Raw genomic sequence first — 21,025 nt, forward strand, 5'->3', positions numbered from 1 at the left:
GCTGCTTTATGCTGTTGTGAGCTGATCAATCATCTGTCTCTCTTTGTTACCGCCTCTTGTGTAAATTTGTGTACATTGGTATGCTTGTGTGTATGTCCTGTGGTGCTCAATACCTTTTGCAGAAGCCTATTCGATCCTAATTACAGTCTAGGAGCAGTGTGCTGGGTGACCTGAGTGGACTTTTTTTTCTGCTCATGGTGGATGTGCTAGTTGGAACCCCTGAGGCAGCACTTTCTGCCTGAGTGGTACTGAAGTGAGTTCTATAGTATGGACTAGTGGATAGGGACAGCTGTCTGATCACTGCACTGCCATGTGCTAGGTGACTTTGTCGGCAGCTCAAAGCCCCAGCGGTGATCATATTTACATGTGGGAGCGTTGCAGTATTTGAGGGCCCTGATCACAGAATGGCAGAGGCAGGCACTTTGGTCAGGAACGATTAGATGTTCTACATTGAAGAGCTGAAGGTCGTCCAGTCCCTGAGTGTTGCCATGGCAGTTGTTCCCTATAGTAAGAGGCTTTCAAGTCCAGACGATTTCTTTAACATTTAACGTAAAAAGCTGCACCATGTGAGTGTGGTTTTGACACCACCTGTTAAAAATCTGTTAATTCAGCAGTTATGTCTCTGGCACGGCATTGCGCCTTCACAGCAAAAAGAAGGTGCACATGAATAAAACACCTTTATTTATGCACATATATTTTTGCCTTTTCTGTTATGTTACTTTCAAATACTGATTAGAAATTTTATTCACAGCGTTTGTTTTGTAGGAAATGAATGATAAAGTAAGAGTGCTATGCTGTTAAGACCTGCAAACTGAGCAATTTTTCTTTCCAGTTGCTGGAGGTTACGTTCAGTAGCCTGGGTAGTTGGGCAGATTTCCCCAGAGAAGGTTGTCCGAGAAATTAGATAGGTCAGCACAGCTCTGATGATGAAACACAAAAGGTTTAGCTACTTTTGTTAGAGCAAGTGTGTTTTTAAACAGTCAATACTTTAAAAGTAATCAACATCTGAAGCATATTCAGATTAGTGTTACATAGTGTATTCTGAAATAGTAGCACAACACAAATTGATATTTTGTATTATACAGTATAGACGGATGTGAAGTTCTCAAACTGCAGTGTTATTTTGTTCCCATTTCATTTAATTACTAGTCTTTTGTAATAACTGCAAACATGGGAAATCTAAATCACTGTTTTTGACACCTACAGTATTTTGTATAAATGGACTTCTGGAAGTCTGTGATGAATAGTAAATGGTCTACTATTTAAATATGAGCATAACAGATATATAAAGCTTGTAAAGCATTGGTTTTTACAGAGGCATTGATCATATTAAATTTATTTTAAAAACTGTAACTGATGTGGTGTCTATATGCTGATAAAATCATAAATAAGAAAAAGTTATATATTGCCCATTATGGTGCTGTTGCATATTATGTATTCAGAGTTATGATGTTATGTGTTCTTCCTTAATAGGAGTGATCTACACTTCTAGTATTTTAGACTGTGAGAGGCAGGACTCTTACTGGCTCACCGTCTACGCCACAGATCGAGGGGTTGTGCCATTCTCTACCTCCATCGAGGTGTATGTCCAGGTGGAGGATGTCAATGATAACGCCCCTTTGACCTCTGAGCCCATCTATCATCCTTATGTCTTGGAGAATTCACCCAAAGATGTTTCAGTGGTGCGTGTACAGGCCAACGACCCTGACATCACTTTTTTTGCCAATCATCTCACGTACCGCATCACTGCTGGAAACCCACAAAACTTTTTCACCATCAATTCCAAGACAGGTGAGAAGATTTAAATTGTCTTGAATATTTTGAATATTTATGTTGACTAAATTTACTTAAGCTAATATTATGGTATTTGGTCATGCAGAAAGTGCAAGGTAAATTTATTTACTAAGTGTTTCATTGTGTATTGTAATGTGCTGTTGTTGGTGGTGGTGTTGTTTCGCAGTTTGAAATCCTGTAGCTGCAGCACAAAACCTCAACATTCTTTTCTGCTGCCAAAAGAGTTTTACTTCATCATTCATTCAATTCAACAGAATTTTACTGAGAATTTAACCAGAAAATTACTCATATGTGGTATTCAGGAAAACATGAAATGCTGAATGAGGAATTTGAAATAATTATAACCTGCTTGCTTACGTTTATTACACCACATATTTAATTAAAATTGTAACACCTATACTCCTAACACACATCACTGTTGAAAAGAATGTAATTTACATTATCATTACTACACCTGTCAGTCAAATAACAGTTTTGTCACTAAAAACATTTTTGTGCTTTCCCAATATTTAACAGGTCTCAGTAAAGACTAAGAAAATCTCTAAAGGCTAAGTGCTTTTAAAACATTTAAAGTAGCTGAATTCTGCTAGGAAATATGAGTTGACAGCAATCATATTTACTGCATGATTCCTTGCACTCAAAACTATTATCTTTTAGCAAAATGCAGTGCTCACTGGTGCGAACAAGTGGGCTTGTATTGTGAAGTTCAAGTTGTTGCTTTTCTATTATGTTGTTATTCATCAGTAGTGGGATATTTTCAAGCTTTGGAAAAGGTTAACACACTTTTGACCAAACTTAGACACATAAACAAATTCTGCTTTGCGCTAAAAATATAGTTATTTATTTATTTATTTATTATAGTTTGTATTTGTAGCCAAGAGTTGTATGATGTGTATCACAGAGTTATATTAGTTGCAATAATCATAAATGAAGCAAAGGATTAAATTTTTGTTTGACCTAAATGAAATTTTGAGGTGAGCTTAACAGGTATCATTTGTTCATTAGCATGGCTAATATTATTAAACTAGCTGCTAGGTGCTAATGAGCTACTCTATTGATGTCCTACGTGATAAGGCCAAACTCCCTGTAGACTTGCTTAAAGTTCTAATAGAATAAAAAATGACTCAATGAGTTGAATAATATAATATAATGTAATATAATATAAAAATGTTACATAAGTGTCTCCTTAACTGTCAACAATTAAACACATTTCTAATCTGTTTATGTGGAGGCTTTGCTGTAGGAGTCCCTGTGTGTAAGTAGTTTCCTAACCTTTTCTGAATTCAGATGCTAGCAAGCTAATTCGATGCTGCTTTAGCCATGTTAGCTTTGTCATTTAGAATAACAACAGCCGTATCAGCTGAGCAGGGAGCTCCAGTGCTGGAGTTGGGAGCTGCATTTGTAAACTACATCTGTAGAATAAAAATTATCTCCAGAAAGATAAAAAAACAAAAAACTATATTGATTTTGTTTTATTCTCCTCCAAAGTAAGGTTATTTTAACCATTTTTCGCTAGTTATATTAGCCTTGCGCAGAGAAACCAGAAATACCAACTGCAACAGAAAACTCATGACTGAAATGTAGAATGGATAATATCATATTGACACAATTAAATTACTTACTGTCTAAATTAGATCAAGAAATAGCTTTTGAATCAAACAAATAAAAAGCATTTTTTATACTTTTAATTTTTTATTTTTTTTTAATAAAAAGTGTAATGTTAACAGCTCTGAAGTACTTCTGCATTTTGTGTAGTAGTTAAATGAGGCCAGTGGCAGCACAATCGGAGATGGGCAATAACAGGTATTGATCCATGTGCTTGCTAGCTGACTAGTAATTACCTTCTGTGTCAGATCATCTACAAGCTGCTACCCTAACACACATACTTGTCCACACACACCTAGGATGCAATATGTCATTCTGTGGTCCTGCTCAAACTTATTTCTTACACATCTCTGATTGTGCTCACGTCTGCCTGCATATGTCATGACTCATGAGTGATCAATGTGTGCAGCTGAATTAAATAAATGGTGATTCATCCTACTGGGAGGGCTTAACACAGTAGTGCCTTGGGCTGCATTGTCAGATGGCATTCATTCACTGGCACACCATGATTTTCATGTAAAAACAGAGTAACAAGTGATAAGAATATAGTGTGACATACTGTGTGTCTGTGTGTGTGTGTGTGTGTGTGTGTGTGTTGATCTAGAAAATAAAGGTGACATAAGGTACCCTAGGGCTAATTGCACATCTTGTTTATTTAGGAAGAGCTAGACATGTGCTTAGTGTCAAGTTTTAAATGGAAATATTTGCTTTGAAAGTCTAATTCATAAACAAGGCCGCTGAGGAAGAGACCATATCCTAATGGGCAAAGGAATGAAAATGAATAAATAACTAGTAAACAAATAACAAATATTCAAAAATCATAAATGATTAAAAAAATGTATTAAAATAGTCAGAGGTTTTGGACAAATTGTTGCATTACTTTTTTAGTTCAAGTTCAATAACATATAGAAACTGAAAGGGAGATGCTTTTACATATATGCTTTTGATTTATTGTAGGTCAATGATTACTTAAGCAGTAGTTTATGGAGTTATTCCTTATTTTATGTACTTGTTTCATAGGTAACTTTTTATTGCTAGCTTTTGATGTTATTAATCACTTTTTCCTTTTAGTAACACATTCCAAATTTGTGCTTTTCTGGCCTATATCTTTTCTGTTGTTATAAATTTGCCTTATGGCTTTAATGCTCTTTTTGTAGTCACTCTGTGTGCATGTGTGTGCTGCCAGTTCACAGCTGTTTTAATTTGTTTAATGGAGTCTCTCTGGATCAGGATGTTACACATTTGGGAATAGACCCCATGTTCAGGAGCACTGCACTGTTCGTTGTAGCCACAGTTTCAAAATTAAAACATGGACACGAGCTATGCTTTTTATGCCATCTTGGTCCTTTTTAGCTCCTTACTCTATCTACAGTATCTACAGGAATGTGGGCCATATTTTGACATGTTCATATTTATATATGTCTCTATTCAGATGTCCTAATTGTCAAGGAAATGCTCTGATCTCAAGCTCTCTGGGGGTAGTTTAATGGCTTTGCGGAGGCCACAGGGGGCTCAGAAAAAAAAGAGGAAAAGCCTACTTCACGCCATCTGTAAAGTCTGAGCTCTACAGCCAGCTCCCTGAGCTCTAAGGGATGCTGTCCACTCCCTCCCCCTTCATACACAAGCTTGTTTTAAATTTGTGATGTATTAATATATTTAGTTGCATATGGATAATTACTATGATTCTGTCCATTGTAATTTGTGACACAAAATATTTATTGTAATGGTTTGATTATTTGAAATGTTGGGCTGTATATTATTAGATGACATGATTTCTTTTCATTTAGGTCTCATCACTACGACATCAAGAAAACTGGATAGAGAGCAGCAAGCCGAACACTTTTTGGAGGTATTTATGTGTCCTTACATAATTTGCCGATACAGTATGCCGCTTAGTAATACACGTAATTCATGAAATTAAGACTTTTTCCCATATACCATGTGAGTAAATTCAGTAGACCTTTTTCATATTTCCATGTTTTTGATTGTGGAAACTTAAGTAACATTTCAAAACTTCTCGTAAGATTGTGGCAGCAAATACGGCTTGCAATCACTGCAGCATCACTAAATGCACAAATAGTTCAAGCAAACATCCATGCTAAAGCCTTCACTCATATTCCACCGTGCGTATAAGAAATAAATGGCTTTGTATAAGCATTTTGAGAGGCAACACACACACACACACACACACACACACACACACACACACACACACACACTTTGTCCTGCAAATGACCTGATTGTTACTAGCTGGCTGGCTAGTTTATTGGTGCTGTGTTCATTAGCAACTGCACCAGGCAATCGACTTAAATTAACTACCTAGCCAAGTGTGAGTAGCTAGTTATTTACTGCTTACCTTAATCGAGGATATTCTGTTAATAGGGCATTCAGATTTGCTGTCATTCATGCATTTCCATACCTAAACAATGTTGAAAGTGGCAACCAGAACACTACTATTCATTACCAGATATGATGATACAGCTGTGGAAAAAGTCTATTGATTCAGATATGTGGTATAGTACAGTATATTACTCTACAACCACAGACCAGTTTTCATAAATTGTGAGAATTGTCTGACATAAACAGCCTGCATTTGAATGTTTCTACATTTTACTTATTTTGTTTATCAATACACAGTCTTTACATTATTTGTTTACACATCCGTCAGCTCAAAAAAATGTAAGGAATTCAAAGAACGTTATATGCTATTGATTATTTAAAGTAGGACAGGATGGAAGTAATGCAAAATAAGTGTAATTACTATGCAGCCTCTAATGACTTTGTAATTAGATTATAGATGAAGATTCTGTGAAGGAACAAACCAAAATGAGGGAGGAATGGTACTGCATGTGCATGCATATTATTTTATACAACACACATGCAATCATCAAATTTTGATATAGTCTAGTGAGCAAGTGCTAATTGATTAGTCGATCAGGGTTGTACAGTATTGCAGATCTATAATATTTGTAGCTATATATGATTCATGTTCTCTTTGCAAAGGTTCCATGGAAAACAAACAGTTTCTTTGTGCTGCCTGTGTAGTTTTGATACCTTGTGCTGCTGTTGTCCAACAATCCCACCATAAATGAGATCAAGGGATTATGTGTGCCATTATGATGATCATTGTGTCCCCTAGGCCTTTCACTAGTTGCGTTTCCTTAACCTGCTTAATTCGCAATTTGAAATTGTGAAACGGGTAATGGAAACGCGTGAATTTTGAAAAAACTAATATCACAGTAAAGTTTATACGGCTGCATAAGGTGGTTTTTCAGATAATTCGACAAAGCAATATTTCGAAAAAATTTAATGGAAACACATTTCTCGCATTTAGGTCACATGACACATGACTTTCCTGTTAACATAATCACAATACCCATCACTTGGGGCATGAACAGGGATGTGTGAGCCATCGATTGCACCATACACTTGAGGTATTTTGTGTGCCTCATAATTGCTCTGTGCAATCTGCTATGCCTTGTGCATATCAGGCAAAGTGATGTACTGTCTCATCAATTTTGAGGATATGACCTGACACACCCCATATGCACATCTATGAACTGTGGTTTTGCTCACACCAAAGGTCTCAGCTACTACCCTGTACTCTGCACAGGTAGCCAGTTTATAAAGAGTGATGGCTATGCGCTCCTCAGTTGGAACTGGCTCCCTCAGGCATGATACGACAGGCGCCACAAGCAATCCTATTTTGTTGCATAACTCGTCAAATGTTAAGTGGGTCATTCTGAAGTTTTGGATCCACAGGAACTCTGTAAAATCATTGCGGACTATGATCTCCAAGAAATCCTGGATACGTGGCCGCTTCAAGGTATAAGGGGCTTGCCATGATTTAGTGCATTACATGCCCTTGTTGCCTTTTATTAAGCACTACCATTGCTGTTGCAGTGGATGCAATTGAAATCACAGTGCCAACACTCATCAGATATTGGAGATTCATCGCCATGTTTAATTGTAATGCCTATCACGAGTGGAAAAAACCCAGATTTAATTGCGTAACATCCTTTAATGGAAATGCACAACTTTTTTGTTGCTATACATTAAAGACATTTGGGTTAGAGATCAAAAGATGAATATGAAATGACAGATCAGAATTTCAGCTTTCATTTCTTCATATTTAAATCTACACATGTTAAATAACTTAGAACATGACACCTTGTGTTTGAACCCACTCATTTTTTTCAAGTGATCAAAAATATAAGAACACATGACTGATAGATGTTTCTTGCTGCCCTGGTGTGCCCTGCTAAATGGATGGTTTGAGCCCTAGGTTTTGCCTGTGAAAACTGCATTTGTTGTTAAAATGGATAAACCAACATGAAGAACAGAGAGCTGTCTATGGTAGAAATGCAAGCTATTTTAAAGCTGGAAAAAGAGGGAAAATCTGTCTGAGCCATTTCACAAGCATTGAGCATAGCCAATACAATATGGAATGTTCTGAAAAAGAAAGAAACCACTGGTGTACTAAAAACCAGACATGGAACTGGTCGGCAAAGGAAAACAACAGCAGTTGATGACAGAAATGTCTGGGTTACGCGTGTAACCCTGTTCCCTGAGAAGGGAACGAGACGTTGCGTTAGCTGAATACTGTGGAGCGCCCTTGCACGTGACCGGTATCTGAATCTTGTGTAAAATCATGCCAAATTTATAGGCCTGCCGTGATCAGGTGACGTGGCAATTAAGCGCGTCGCTTGATACTGTATATAAACGACACCTGTGAACAGCGCCGTAAGCCTCTATTATCTTCAGCGAAGACACAATTCACAGGCATGCCCCAGTATGACAAAGCTACGCAACGTCTCGTTCCCTTCTCAGGGAACAGGGTTACATGCATAACCCAGACGTTCCCTTTCAAAGGGAACTCCACGTTGCGTTAGCTGAATGCTGCAGGAACGAGAATACCCACTCCTCATACTACTCATACTGAAGGTACGGCCTGTTCTTATTTACAGACCCCCAGGGCCATATACTGAATTTCTTAGTGAATTTGCAGACTTTGTCTCAGACCTGGTTGTGTCTGTAGATAAAGCATTAATCGTCGGAGATTTTAATATTCATTTTGATAACCTGGAAGACCCTCTAAGAATAGCGGTTGTGTCCATCTTAGACTCAGTAGGGATTAATCAGAACGTAATCGGGCCTACTCATAATGGTGGTCACACTCTTGACCTGATACTAACATACGGATTAAGTATAGAAAATATTGTGATTTTTCCGCAGTCTGAAGTTGTCTCAGACCATTATCTTATCTCGTTCATAATACATATTGATCATAATATTTCCACCTCGCCTCGCTACCGCGTAAAACGTACCTACACATCAGCTACTGCACCGAGCTTCATAAATAATCTCGCAGAAACATCAATTAGATTTGGATCACCGTCAGATCCGATAACACTCGATCAGGCGACTGAAAGCTTGGAGTCAACACTCCGCTACACACTAGATAGAGTGGCTCCACTCAAAAGAAAAATAATTAGAGAGAAAAAATTAGCACCCTGGTATAACGATCAAACGCGAACCTTAAAACAGACAACTCGACAATTAGAACGTAAATGGCGTCAAACCAAACTGGTGATATTCCAAACAGCATGGAAGGAGAGCCTACTGAAATATAGAAAATCTCTTGGCGATGCTAGAAAAATCTATTTCTCCACCTTAATAGGAGATAACAAAAACAATTCTAGATTCCTATTCAACACGGTAGCAAAAATGAACTAGGAATAAAACCACTACAGAGAGAAACACTCAATCATTACATAGCAGTGAAGATTTCATGAAATTTTTCATTGATAAGGTTGAAAATATTAGACGTGAAATACAGGCCATTAAATTAAAACCGGACAGTACTGTAACAAACCCATTAGATGATAATGTAGCAATATCAGATCAATGTTTAGAGTGTTTTGCTCCGCTTAGAGAGACCGAACTAGCTACATTAATCTCTTCAGCCAATTCATCAACTTGCATACTAGATCCTGTACCTACATGTTTCTTTAAACAGATTTGTCCAGGAGTAATTGAACCACTTTTAAATATAATCAATTCTTCCCTTAGCACTGGCTATGTACCTAAATCACTTAAATTAGCAGTTATTAAACCCTTGATTAAAAAACCTGACCTTGACCCCTCTCAACTGTCCAGCTATAGACCTATATCAAATCTCCCCTTCCTCTCTAAGATTTTAGAAAAGGTTGTAGCAAAACAGTTATGCTCATACTTAGATAGGAATAACATTCATGAAATGTATCAGTCAGGATTTAGACTTCATCATAGCACAGAGACAGCGTTAGTTAAAGTAGTAAATGACCTACTACTGGCCTCTGATCAGGGTTGTGTCTCGCTGCTTGTGTTACTCGACCTTAGTGCAGCTTTTGATACTATAGATCATACTATTCTCCTTGATAGATTAGAAAATGTTGTTGGCATTAAGGGAACAGTCCCCTCCTGGCTCAGGTCTTATCTGACCGATCGTTATCAGTTCGTAGATGTAAATGAAAACTTCTCCACGCATACTGAGGTTACCTTTGGAGTTCCACAGGGTTCTGTTTTAGGCCCACTGCCTTTTACTTTATATATGCTACCCCTAGGACAAATTATTCGTAAGCATGGAATTAGCTTCCACTGTTATGCTGATGATACACAGTTGTATGTTTCAGCGAAGCCAGAGGACAGACAGAAGCTTAGTAAGGTTGAGGATTGTGTAAAAGACATTAGACGTTGGATGTTAACTAACTTCCTTTTACTTAATTCTGATAAAACAGAAATACTATTATTAGGATCACGTGTATCTAGAAATAATCTTTCTGATCACATGGTTGCTCTGGATGGACTTTCTGTTTCAACATGTACAGCAGTTAAAGACCTTGGAGTGATTATTGACTCCAGCCTATCATTTGATGCTCATGTAGATAATATTACTAGGATAGCCTTCTTTCATCTCAGAAATATATCTAAGATAAGAAATATATTGTCACTACATGATGCAGAAATACTAGTTCATGCATTTGTCACCTCTAGATTAGATTAGTGTAATGCCTTACTGTCTGGATGTTCCAGTAGGAATATAAACAAACTCCAGTTAGTCCAGAATGCAGCTGCTAGAGTCCTAACTAGAACTAGAAGATATGACCATATCACACCAATATTATCAATACTGCATTGGCTCCCAGTGGAATCCCACATTAACTATAAAATACTTTTATTAGCCTATAAAGCACTAAATGGTCTCGCGCCACAATATCTAAGCGACTTTTTGGTTTTCTATGATCCGCCACGCCTACTTAGATCAAAAGATGCAGGCTATTTGACGGTACCTCGAATAGTGAAGGCTACAGCAGGGGGGAGAGCTTTCGCTTATAGAGCCCCACTGTTATGGAACAGTCTTCCAATTAGTGTTCGGGACTGAGACACAGTCTCAGTGTTTAAGTCTAGGCTTAAAATGTATTTGTTTACTCAAGCCTACCCTGACTAGACTTTCTATTATACTAATTCCCAGTCCTAATAATCGTTTCTCTCCCTCTCTCCTTCTGCCGAGCCACACACGTTTTTATGGAGATACTAGAGATCCAGATCCTTTCTGCCTCTGTATGGAGCTCAAATCTTCTCCAATTCCAGACTGCTGGGACTACGGCTGCTCCTAAGGCCATACAGACTTCATATAAGTCAATAATGAACTTTTTCACAATATCTGTTGTTACCCAGATGAGGATGGGTTCCCTTCTGAGTCTGGTTCCTCTCAAGGTTTCTTCCTCTTAAAACATCTTAGGGAGTTTTTCCTTGCCACCGTCGCCACTCAGTGGCTTGCTCAGTTGGGATAAATTCGCACCTTTAATATCTGTATACCGTGTTGATATTTCAGTAAAGCTGCTATGAGACAATGTCTCTTGTAAAAAGCGCTATACAAATAAAATTGAATTGAATTGAATTCAAAAAGACCCAAGCCCGAGGGTCACTGCAAGACACTTGAGCCTGGACTGGAATGTATATCCAGGCTGTAAAATCGAATGAATGTGTGCGACATAGACCACCCTGCCACAGCACACACATCCTGTAAGGATACCCCTTTGGACAAAGCCTTCGAGGAGGTGACCCCACCTAATGGAATGAGCCCTTATGCCCAGAGGCGTAGCGAGACCGCGTGTCTCATAAGCGATAGAGATAGCTTCCACTATCCAATTAGAGATGTGCTGTTCCAACACAGCATCACCTCTGCTGAAGCCACCAAAGCCGACCAGCAGCTGCTCTGACTTATGCCACTGGCCAGAGCGGTGGACGTAAGTACAGAGAGCCCTTACTGGACACAGTCAGTGCAATTTCTCTTGTTCTGGTATGAGGAACAGAGGAGGTCAGAAAGCCTGCAACACCACAGGCTGGGCAGCAGATGTAGGCACTTTAGGAATATAATCCCGCCTAGGATACAGGGAGGCCTTGGATAATCCAGGGGTAAAGTCAAGGCAGGAAGGGGCAACCTAGAGCTTGTAGATCTCATACTCACTTGAGAGATGTCAAGGCCAGCAGAAGAGCTTCCTTTAGAGTCAGAAGTTTCTCAGAGGCTGACACTAAGGGCTCAAATGCGGCATCTGACAGACCTTCCCAGACCACAGAAAGGTCCCAGGAAGGTATGCATGGTCTGCAGATGTGCCTCAGCCACCTGACATCACGCATATCCCTCGAAGTTAGAGGATGTTGCCCCACAGAGACTCCATCAATAGGGGCATGGCTGGCTGAAATGGCTGCCACGTAGACCCTGATTGTAAGAGGAGCCAACCCCACTGAGAAACGTCCTTGTAAGAACTCCAGGACTGTAGCTATTGCGCAGTTCGCTGGGCCTAGCTGATGTTCCTCACATCACTTGAGTTGCCACTTGAGCACATACAGTTTCGTCGTGGATGCCGTTCTAGCATTCTACATGGTCTCTACAACCTCAGTTGTGAGACCAGAATCTATGAGCTGGTGCCTCTCAGGGGCCAGACTCACAATTTCCATAGTTCCAGCCGAGGGTTATAAATCAGCCCTCCGGCTTGAGAGAGTAGATCTCTGTGGATGGGAATCTCCAAAGGAGTGCCGTCTAGCAGGGATATTTTCTCTGAGAACCATATTCGAGCTGGCCAATAAGGTGCTACTAGCAGCAGACGTAGACCATCTTGGCAAAATCTAGCTAGAACTTGTGGGAGCAGAGCGATCAGGGAAAAAGCATATAGATGTGACCTCAGCCACATGTGCACCATGGCGTCCAGCCCTAATGGTGCAGGAGGAATGAGGGCGAAGAACAGCGGTCAGTGTGTTGTGTCCTCGGAGGCGAACACATCTACTCCCGCTTGGCCAAACCTCCGCCATATGGACTCCACCACTTGTGGATGGAGCCACCAATCACTGGGCCTCAGCCCCTGCCTCAACAGGATGTCACATTCCGGTTGCCCAGAATGTACATTGCACTCACTGACAAAACTTTCCCTCTGCCCAGAGAAGAATTAGTTGCGCCTGCCTGAACAGGGGGCGTGAACATAATCCTCCCTGGTGGTTGATCTGTGAGACCAACGCTGTGTTGTCTGTAAACACATGGTGACCTCTCAATTGAGGAAGAAAGAATTTCAGTGCTAGAAATATGGCCCGTAATTCTAGGCAATTTACATGCCACTCCAGTTGAGGGCCACTCCAGAGACCGTGAGCTGGACATCTGTCTAAGACTGCACCCTAGCCCGTGAGGGACGTGTCTGTCATTACCCTCTTGCGATAAGGAGACACCCCTAGAGTGTGACCCAAGGCTAGAAACTGGGGACACTTCCAAATTCTCAGAGCACGTAGGCACTGCCACGTGACATTGATTACTCTCAGAGGTGTCATCCTTGGACGAAACCCCCAACTTCTCAGCCACCACTGAAATGGTCTCCTGTGCACTAGGCCCACTGGTATGACGTTTGCTGCTGCTGCCATAAGCTCAAACAGTCTCTCATAGAGGCTGAAGGGGATGCCCAGATCCAGCTTTAACTTGCTCAATGTTGATAGGATTGACCCTATGCATGTTGGGGATAGAAAAGCCCTCATCATAGTAGAATCCTTATAACCCATAGAAAAGTTGTCTACTGCACTGGAGAAAGCCTGCTTTTCTGAGGTTCAACCTGAGCCCCAAGTTCTCCATGTGGGCGAGAACAACATCTCGATGGTGAACCGTCAGTTCCCTGGATGGTGCAAGAATTAACCAGTCATCCATTTAGTTTAGTACATGGATGCCCTGGAGTCACAATGGAGCCAGATTGACATCCATGCACTTTGTGAAGGTGCGAGGGGTTAAAGCTAGTCTGAAGGGAAGAACCCGATCTTGATATGCGTTGCCTCCAATGCAAACCCCAGGAACTTTCTGTGATTGGGCGATATTTCTGTGTGGTAATATGCACCTTTTAGATCTATCATCACAAACCAGTCCTCAAAATGAATCTGTGGAACGATAAGTTTGGGCGTCAGCATCTTGAACCTGTATGTCCAAAGAATACAGTTCAGATGATGCAGATCTAAAACTGGCCGCATACTCCTCTATTTTTTTGCAGACCAGGAAATAATGGTTGTAAAAACCTCCCTCCCTCAGGGAACGGGGTACATGTTCTATGGCCCCTTTGTCCAAGAGGGATCTTACTTCCTGCGCTAACATCGGGCTCTGGTCTGTGCTGACTACTGTGGTGAGCACACCTCTGAACTGGGGGGGTCGAGCTCTGAACTGGACCTGGTAACCCTTTTCTGCGGTAGACAGAACCCGTGGAGACACATTTGGCAGTAGTTTCCACGCTGCCAGGTGGTATTTTAGTGATGTTAAGTTTTCCACATTCTATTGGAGGGAAAGCATCAGATGATTTTCATTGCCCTGGGACAGCTCGCTGACCAGAGAACCCTGAAAACTTGGGAAAGCCTTGGCTAGGGGAGGCCCTACAGTAGCACTGGGGGCTAACTGCCCTAACAACCTCATGTCCCCTGATACATCCCTCCACGGCCCCTCAGGACCGCTCCTCTTTGTCTGCTTGGCCTTTATGACCATTCTCAAATCAGGCCTAGTAGCAGGCCGTGACTATGGCCACCCGGTTCCCCTGGCTGTCTGTGGGGGCTGGTGGGCTGCCATACTCGCCTTGTGTACCTCCCTCGCACTAGCTCTGGCCTGGGCATCCACGAGTGGAGCCAGGGTGAACTTGACACAACAGGGAAGGAACTGGCTGAATGCCACCATATGTTGAGCTCACTCAGCAGGTCTGCTTGGTAGGCCTGTAACACTGTCATTGTGTGCAGTGACCCATAAGCAAGACCCACTACTGCATAGGCCTTGCCCACCAATGCCACGGTGGCCTTACATGGCCTGGATGGCAAAGCCGGGCCCCCCTAAATTACCTGCCATCGATGGAGAGAGATAGCTCGCAAGCGCCTCCTCCACCTTCAGCATAGCTAAATAGCCATGACGTTCATTCCCCACGATGGCCAAACAATCCGACATTGCGGGGTTATAAATACGGCTTATGCCTGGTTTTCCCTCAGAAGTCTGATATTTTGTCATGCACTTCTGGTAAAAGGGGGAGTTTTCTGCAGTGTGAGGGATTTACTTTACCTGGGGAGAAAAAAGCTCATCCAGCCTTAGTAATCACTTCAAGCAGCTCTTTATATGCTGTTCTCAGTTTTTAGCACACTCTTCTGGCTCCTCTGAGCCAGAGAGGAATTAATATTTTATTTTATTTTTTATTTTTGTGTGTTTTTTTTTTTTTTTGGCTTTCCATAGTGGAAGGAGGAGTCGCAACGTGAGCGCCAAAATCCAGCGGAGAGCCGGACCCGGGAGACAGAGCAAGAAATAGAGCAGCGCTTGTCTCCAGCTCCTCTCCCAGATCCATATGAGATCCCCCGGACCTGAGACAGCTATTTGCCTCGGCAGCGGCCGCCCAGATCCGCGAGGCTCTGAAACCCAACTCGCTTCGGCTTCCGAGAAGAGAGCGAGTCGTGAGCGGAGCTGCCTAATGTAATGCTTTACAATGCATAGTCAGACCTCTCGAGAGTTGCCCTGGCATGCTCTAACCCTAAACACTTCACACAGAAAGTGTGCACTGATGAAACGGGAGCAAGGCATAACACACTTCCTGAATTCTCTCACTCATATTTTTCTCTCTCACTCATTTTTTTTTCTTCTCTTTTTTAAAGGGATAGAAAAGTCCAGAGATTTTGAGAAAAGATAGAGAGGAAATGAAGCGTCTTTTTGCTTTCGTTACACAAACAACCGACATGCAGTCTCGCTGAAGATAATAAGGCTGACGGCGCGGTTCACAGGTGTCGTTTATATATCACGCGACGCGCTTAATTGCTACGTCACCTGATCACGGCAGGCCTATAAATTAGGCATGATTTTACACAAGCTTCAGATACTGGTCACGCGCGAGGGTGCTCCGCAGTGTTCAGCTAACGTAACGTGGAGTTCCTTTTGAAAGGGAACATTGCGAGAGCTGTGAAGAAAAACGCAAAAACAATAGTTAGTGAAATTACCCACAACCTTCACAGGGCAGGGGTGAAGGCATCACAATCCACTATTTGAAGAAGACTTCAAGTGCAGAAATATATAGGCCATACCACAAGATGCAGACCATTCATGATCAGTAAGAATCAGAAGGCCAGATTGGAATTGGCAAAGAAATACAAAGATGAGCCACAAAATGTCTGGAACCAAGATTAACCTCTACCAAAGTGATGGAAAGGCCAAAGTGTAGAGAAATAATGGTTCTGCTTATGATCCAAAACATAGAAGCTCATCAGAAGCTCATCAAGCATGGCTTGTTTTGCAACCAAGGGATATGCAACCAAATATTAAGTGTTATTTACTTTAATTTACTATCTGTTCCTATCCTTTTGCTCACCTAAAATTGGGTGGTCTGCCACCATAGGTGCCATGTTTTAAGTTACTGAATACATCTAGATGTTGATTTCAGGAATTAAAAGCTGAAATTCTGATCTATCTTTTCGTATCCATCTTTTGATCTCAAACCCAAATGTCTTCAATGTATAGCGAAAACAATAAAATTGACCTTGCTGTTCCAATACTTTCAGAGAGAACTGTATATAGAAGGGAGGGGAAGAGGTAAAGTAGTGAATGTGAGAACATGGTGTGCATATTTGAATAATAAACTGCCTAAGAAGTTATCTTGCACAAGATTTTGGCATGGATTTTTTTCCCCTAAAGATGAAGATTCAAGCATGGTCTTTCTCCTGGGTTATTTTTAACTCATCCACATTAATTAAATAATTAGATCATTTTTTTCTACATGTTTACTTAAGATATAAATAAAAGTACTAAATACACAATTACCAGTATAACATGAATGCTTGAGGGAGACCATTGCATTTAAAAGTATTGTTGGTAATATTTTTAAGGAGATAATGGACATTAAATTTGTTTATTAGCATGGAATTTTGTGTTTTCATTAGTAGTGTAAAACTAATTGATTGTTAGTTTCTACATTTCTGCTAATTATATACAACTAAATTAATGCTCCAATTTAGAAGTTTGTAAATAGTTAGAATTTTGTCAGTGTAATGGACAGTTATACCAAAAACTGTGAACTGTGCAATATTTTATATTATTTATAAAAAAAAATTTTTAGCTTCCATATTTTCTACCAGTACAACTGTTTAGAAATTATAACATGCAAACACACGTAACTAAACTACACATACATGCATACAACATTCACAGAATCTAAAGTTGGTGTTATACATATTAATTAACTCAACCGACATTTAAAAAATTTCTCTTTGCTCACCCTTCACCCTTCCCCCCATACTCCCCAACCCATCGCTTTGACAAGTACCACATCCCAATCGCATCTACTGTCTTGTCTTGTCTACTGCTCCATCTTAATAATTGTCCTCTCCATGTCCTGCACACACCACTCACCCACATTAACCTTTAAAGACATAGTACAACATATCTGAAAGAAAAAAGGAAACTGTGATCTGCCTTCAGGTTACCATTACGGATGGCAGTAGTGTCTCCAGGCAGTCCACAGTGTGGGTAATAGTGCATATTCAAGATGTCAACGACAACACACCAGAGTTCCCCCAGAGAGTCTACTGCATAAGTCTCCCCGAGCGGGACCAGAACAAACGTGGTGATCCTGTCTATAGAGTATTTGCATATGACTGGGATGAAGGGCCTAATGCAGAACTCACATACAGCATAGTGGATGGAAATGAAGATGGGAAGTACTTCATTGATCCCAAAACTGGAATGGTGTACTCCAGAAAGATGGTTACAGCAGGGGCTTATGACATCCTCACGGTACAAGACAATTTTTTCAGGCAGACAACTTACAGCATTGTGGTTTCCACAACTTAACTTAAGTATAACATATCACCTTCTTTATTTTCTATTACTAAAGTCATTTGCTGCCTATTGTACAGCTAGAATTTTTCATTCTCCATACTCTGCAGATAAAAGCCATGGACAATGGGATTCCGCAGAAGTGGTCAACTGTACAGTTATGTGTTGAGTGGATCAGAAAACCTTTGCCTTTGCCACAGGCCTTGCGATTCATGATGTCTAGCTATAACTTTACCATTGCAGAGAATGCTAAAGTTTTTGCAAATGTGGGCACCATCTTTGTACAGCAAACAGAAACACCCCTCTGGTTTTATATCATTGGTGAGCTATAACATGAATCTGCTTTCATGTCAGCATGGTTTGCTGTATGGTTACATAAAATGTTTGATATATTTTACAACTTTGATATTGTTATTTGTTTATTTTTAGAGAAAGACTGCTAGCTGTGCTGAAACTTGATTCTATTTACCTTTTACCTTGCCATGTCTTTTATGATATTTCACCTTTTCTCTCTGTCTTCATTGGTTACTCTTGCTTTCTCTCTTGCTTCCTCTTGAAAAGGTGGGATATCACAGGAGATGTTTTATATCCCCCAAATATATAATTCTAGAAACTGCACAAGCAGCACAGGTGAGAGAAAAACTCTTCTTATTTTACATGCATTTTGAATTTCTTCATTTTAGATCAGGCATAATCCAACTGATCCAAAATGATACTTTTTGAGACTTGCTTTAAGACCGCAGTTTGCTTAGGGCAAAAGCACAACTTCTGTTACAGTAAACAGTGAATACTCAACACCTGCGAGAATCCTTTTCCTCTGATCTCTGTTAAGTACGATGGAAATTGAGTGAAATTGGATAAGACATATGCAATGAATACTAAAAATGCCCTCATGCTTCTGAGTGGACTGAAATTAGTGGTTTGAGGAACTGGAGCAAGGAAAGCCTGAACCTATTGCAGCTGTTTGTGGCAGATTGAGATACGAGACTGTAGCTGATGGGAGAAATGTGAGCATACAGTGTCTGATGCTATGAAGTCCATAAACCTTTGATGATGAGTTTTGCAGCATGGAAATTGCATTTCCCAGAGATGTGGAAAAACTACTAAATCAGTATGTTGGTAGAGTAATTGTGATGATTTTATGTTGTAGCTGCCCCAACTATAGCTTAACATAATATTATAAATATAACATCTTGCTAAGCTTCTTTAAGATATTTTATATGCATTTATTTATTAGTAAAAGGAAACTATGATGGAGCATTTGACATCCAGAGGGGAATGGCGACTATAGTTTTGGTGAAGTCTCTGGACGCAGAATATCAATCACTATACAACTTGACTGTTCAGGTGACTGATGGGACAAATACAGCAACCACACAGGTATGTCTTCAAGAATCATGTAATTCAATGTGTTCAAGAATCATGTAAAGCCTGTTTCTTTACTTATGAAAAGTTATATTATTTGCTTTAGGTGCAATGTTATATTACATGGCAAAAAGTATGTTGACATCTGACCATCACACCCATACATGGGCCTTCCCATATATGCAAGCCACAAAGTTGGAAGCACAAAATTGTATGGAATGTATTTTTATGTATCAAGGTTTCCCTTCACTTGAACTAAAGGGCCCAAACATGTTCCATCAGTGCCACTGTACAAAAAGTGAGGCCCATAAAGACATGGTTTGCCAAGGTTGATGTGAAACAGCTCCAGTGGCCTCAGCCCTGACCTCAACACCACTGAACACATTTGATATGAATTGGTACATCAGTTGTCTACCAGGCCTTCTTACGTGATCTCAATGCATGTGGTCTTACCAATGCTCTTGTGGCTTAATGAGCACAAATTCCGACAGCCACAAAAGGAAGGACCAACTCCATGTTAATGGCCATGGTTTTGGTATGCTTACATATGGTTGTGGTGGTCAGGTATCCACATACATTTGGCCATATAGTGTACTTTTAAAGACACTTTAGTTGTAATGCATTTATTTCTATTATGAAGCAAACGGTGAAGGATACATTCACTATGTGTGTTTATTAAAGATCCTCAACCAGTCCACAATTCACTGGAACAGTCAAAACCAGGCAATGTCTCAACATATTGATAAGGGGATACTTGAGAGATAGAATTGGTAGAAACAGGGAAGCAGGCAAAGATAATGATGGAGGCAAATACATAAATAAAGCTTGGTAAAATAAATAATACATAAATCTTAGAATGCATGACCTAAACAATGGCAAGGCCCCCAGAAAATTAGGTACTCTAACAGAACTTAATTGCACTAGGCAAATGAGAATCTTGTATAACCAACTGATTGGACTGGTAGTTGATAAGCCTGTGAGGTATGGCCCTCGAAAACCTGACCAAAAGTGGTGTGGACGAAGATGTGACATTGAACTTTAGCTGTACACAGAGGGATGTCACTTAATTTTGACATTTACAAACAGTATGCAGTATGAACATGAGTATGCATACATACAAATAATCAATGTATATTTTACAGTCAGCTTTATCATGCAGTAATACAGGTATTTTGGCTTGTTGGCTTCCACTGCTTCTATTTCCAGGTTCATATCAGAGTTTTGGACTGCAATGATAACACTCCAGTGATCTCCCAACCTGTATATCAGGTCTCTGTTTTAGAGAACACACCAGTGAACACTGAGATTCTGCATATCAAAGCCACAGATAGTGATGAACGAGCCAAGCTAAGCTATTCTATTCATGGTAGTGTGGATCTGGTCAGCATGCGCATGTTTCGGATTGATGTTGGCACTGGTGTTCTTTATACTGCTGATGTTCTGGATTACGAGACATGCACTCAGCATATCCTTACTATTATGGTAAGAAAGAATCAACATTTACATTCTCCAAAATGCAAATACATGCTGGCTTATTCAGCTATTTACCATAAAGCATGTGATTCAGTAATTATAGTCAAAATAATAGGGAAAGTATGTTGTAATTACAAGTCATGGGTTTATTTTTTACTGTAACCATGCTCACGCTTTTAAGTTTATTTCTATATTTCAATATACCTTTAAAATTTTTTGTAGGTGAAAGACCAGGAATTCCCCTACTACAGAGACCTGGCTCGGATCATAGTGAATATAGAGGATTCCAATGACCAGAGTCCTTTTTTTACACAAACAGTGTATGATGGTGTGGTAACTGACTCTGCCTTTCTTGGGATACCTGTTGTACAGGTTTCAGCCTTGGACAGAGACACAGGGAGGAATAAAGAGCTTGTATACTCTATTGAATCAGGT

At 40.2% G+C, this 21,025-nt stretch overlaps 1 protein-coding gene across 1 annotated transcript in view; it reads left to right on the forward strand.

Annotated features, from left to right (window-relative positions):
- The window catches only part of LOC128620683 (protocadherin Fat 3), a 65,386-nt gene that overhangs the window by 9,274 nt on the left and 35,087 nt on the right, over positions 1-21,025 (forward strand). Inside the window, exons 2-9 of the mRNA XM_053645923.1 lie at positions 1,474-1,791; positions 5,187-5,248; positions 17,396-17,710; positions 17,863-18,073; positions 18,314-18,382; positions 18,996-19,132; positions 20,324-20,599; positions 20,813-21,023. Of these exons, the coding sequence (XP_053501898.1) occupies positions 1,474-1,791; positions 5,187-5,248; positions 17,396-17,710; positions 17,863-18,073; positions 18,314-18,382; positions 18,996-19,132; positions 20,324-20,599; positions 20,813-21,023 (1,599 nt within the window). The remainder of the gene's footprint in view (positions 1-1,473; positions 1,792-5,186; positions 5,249-17,395; positions 17,711-17,862; positions 18,074-18,313; positions 18,383-18,995; positions 19,133-20,323; positions 20,600-20,812; positions 21,024-21,025) is intronic.

This window comes from Ictalurus furcatus, chromosome 16 (genome assembly GCF_023375685.1).
Source record: "Ictalurus furcatus strain D&B chromosome 16, Billie_1.0, whole genome shotgun sequence".
Taxonomy (NCBI): domain Eukaryota; kingdom Metazoa; phylum Chordata; class Actinopteri; order Siluriformes; family Ictaluridae; genus Ictalurus; species Ictalurus furcatus.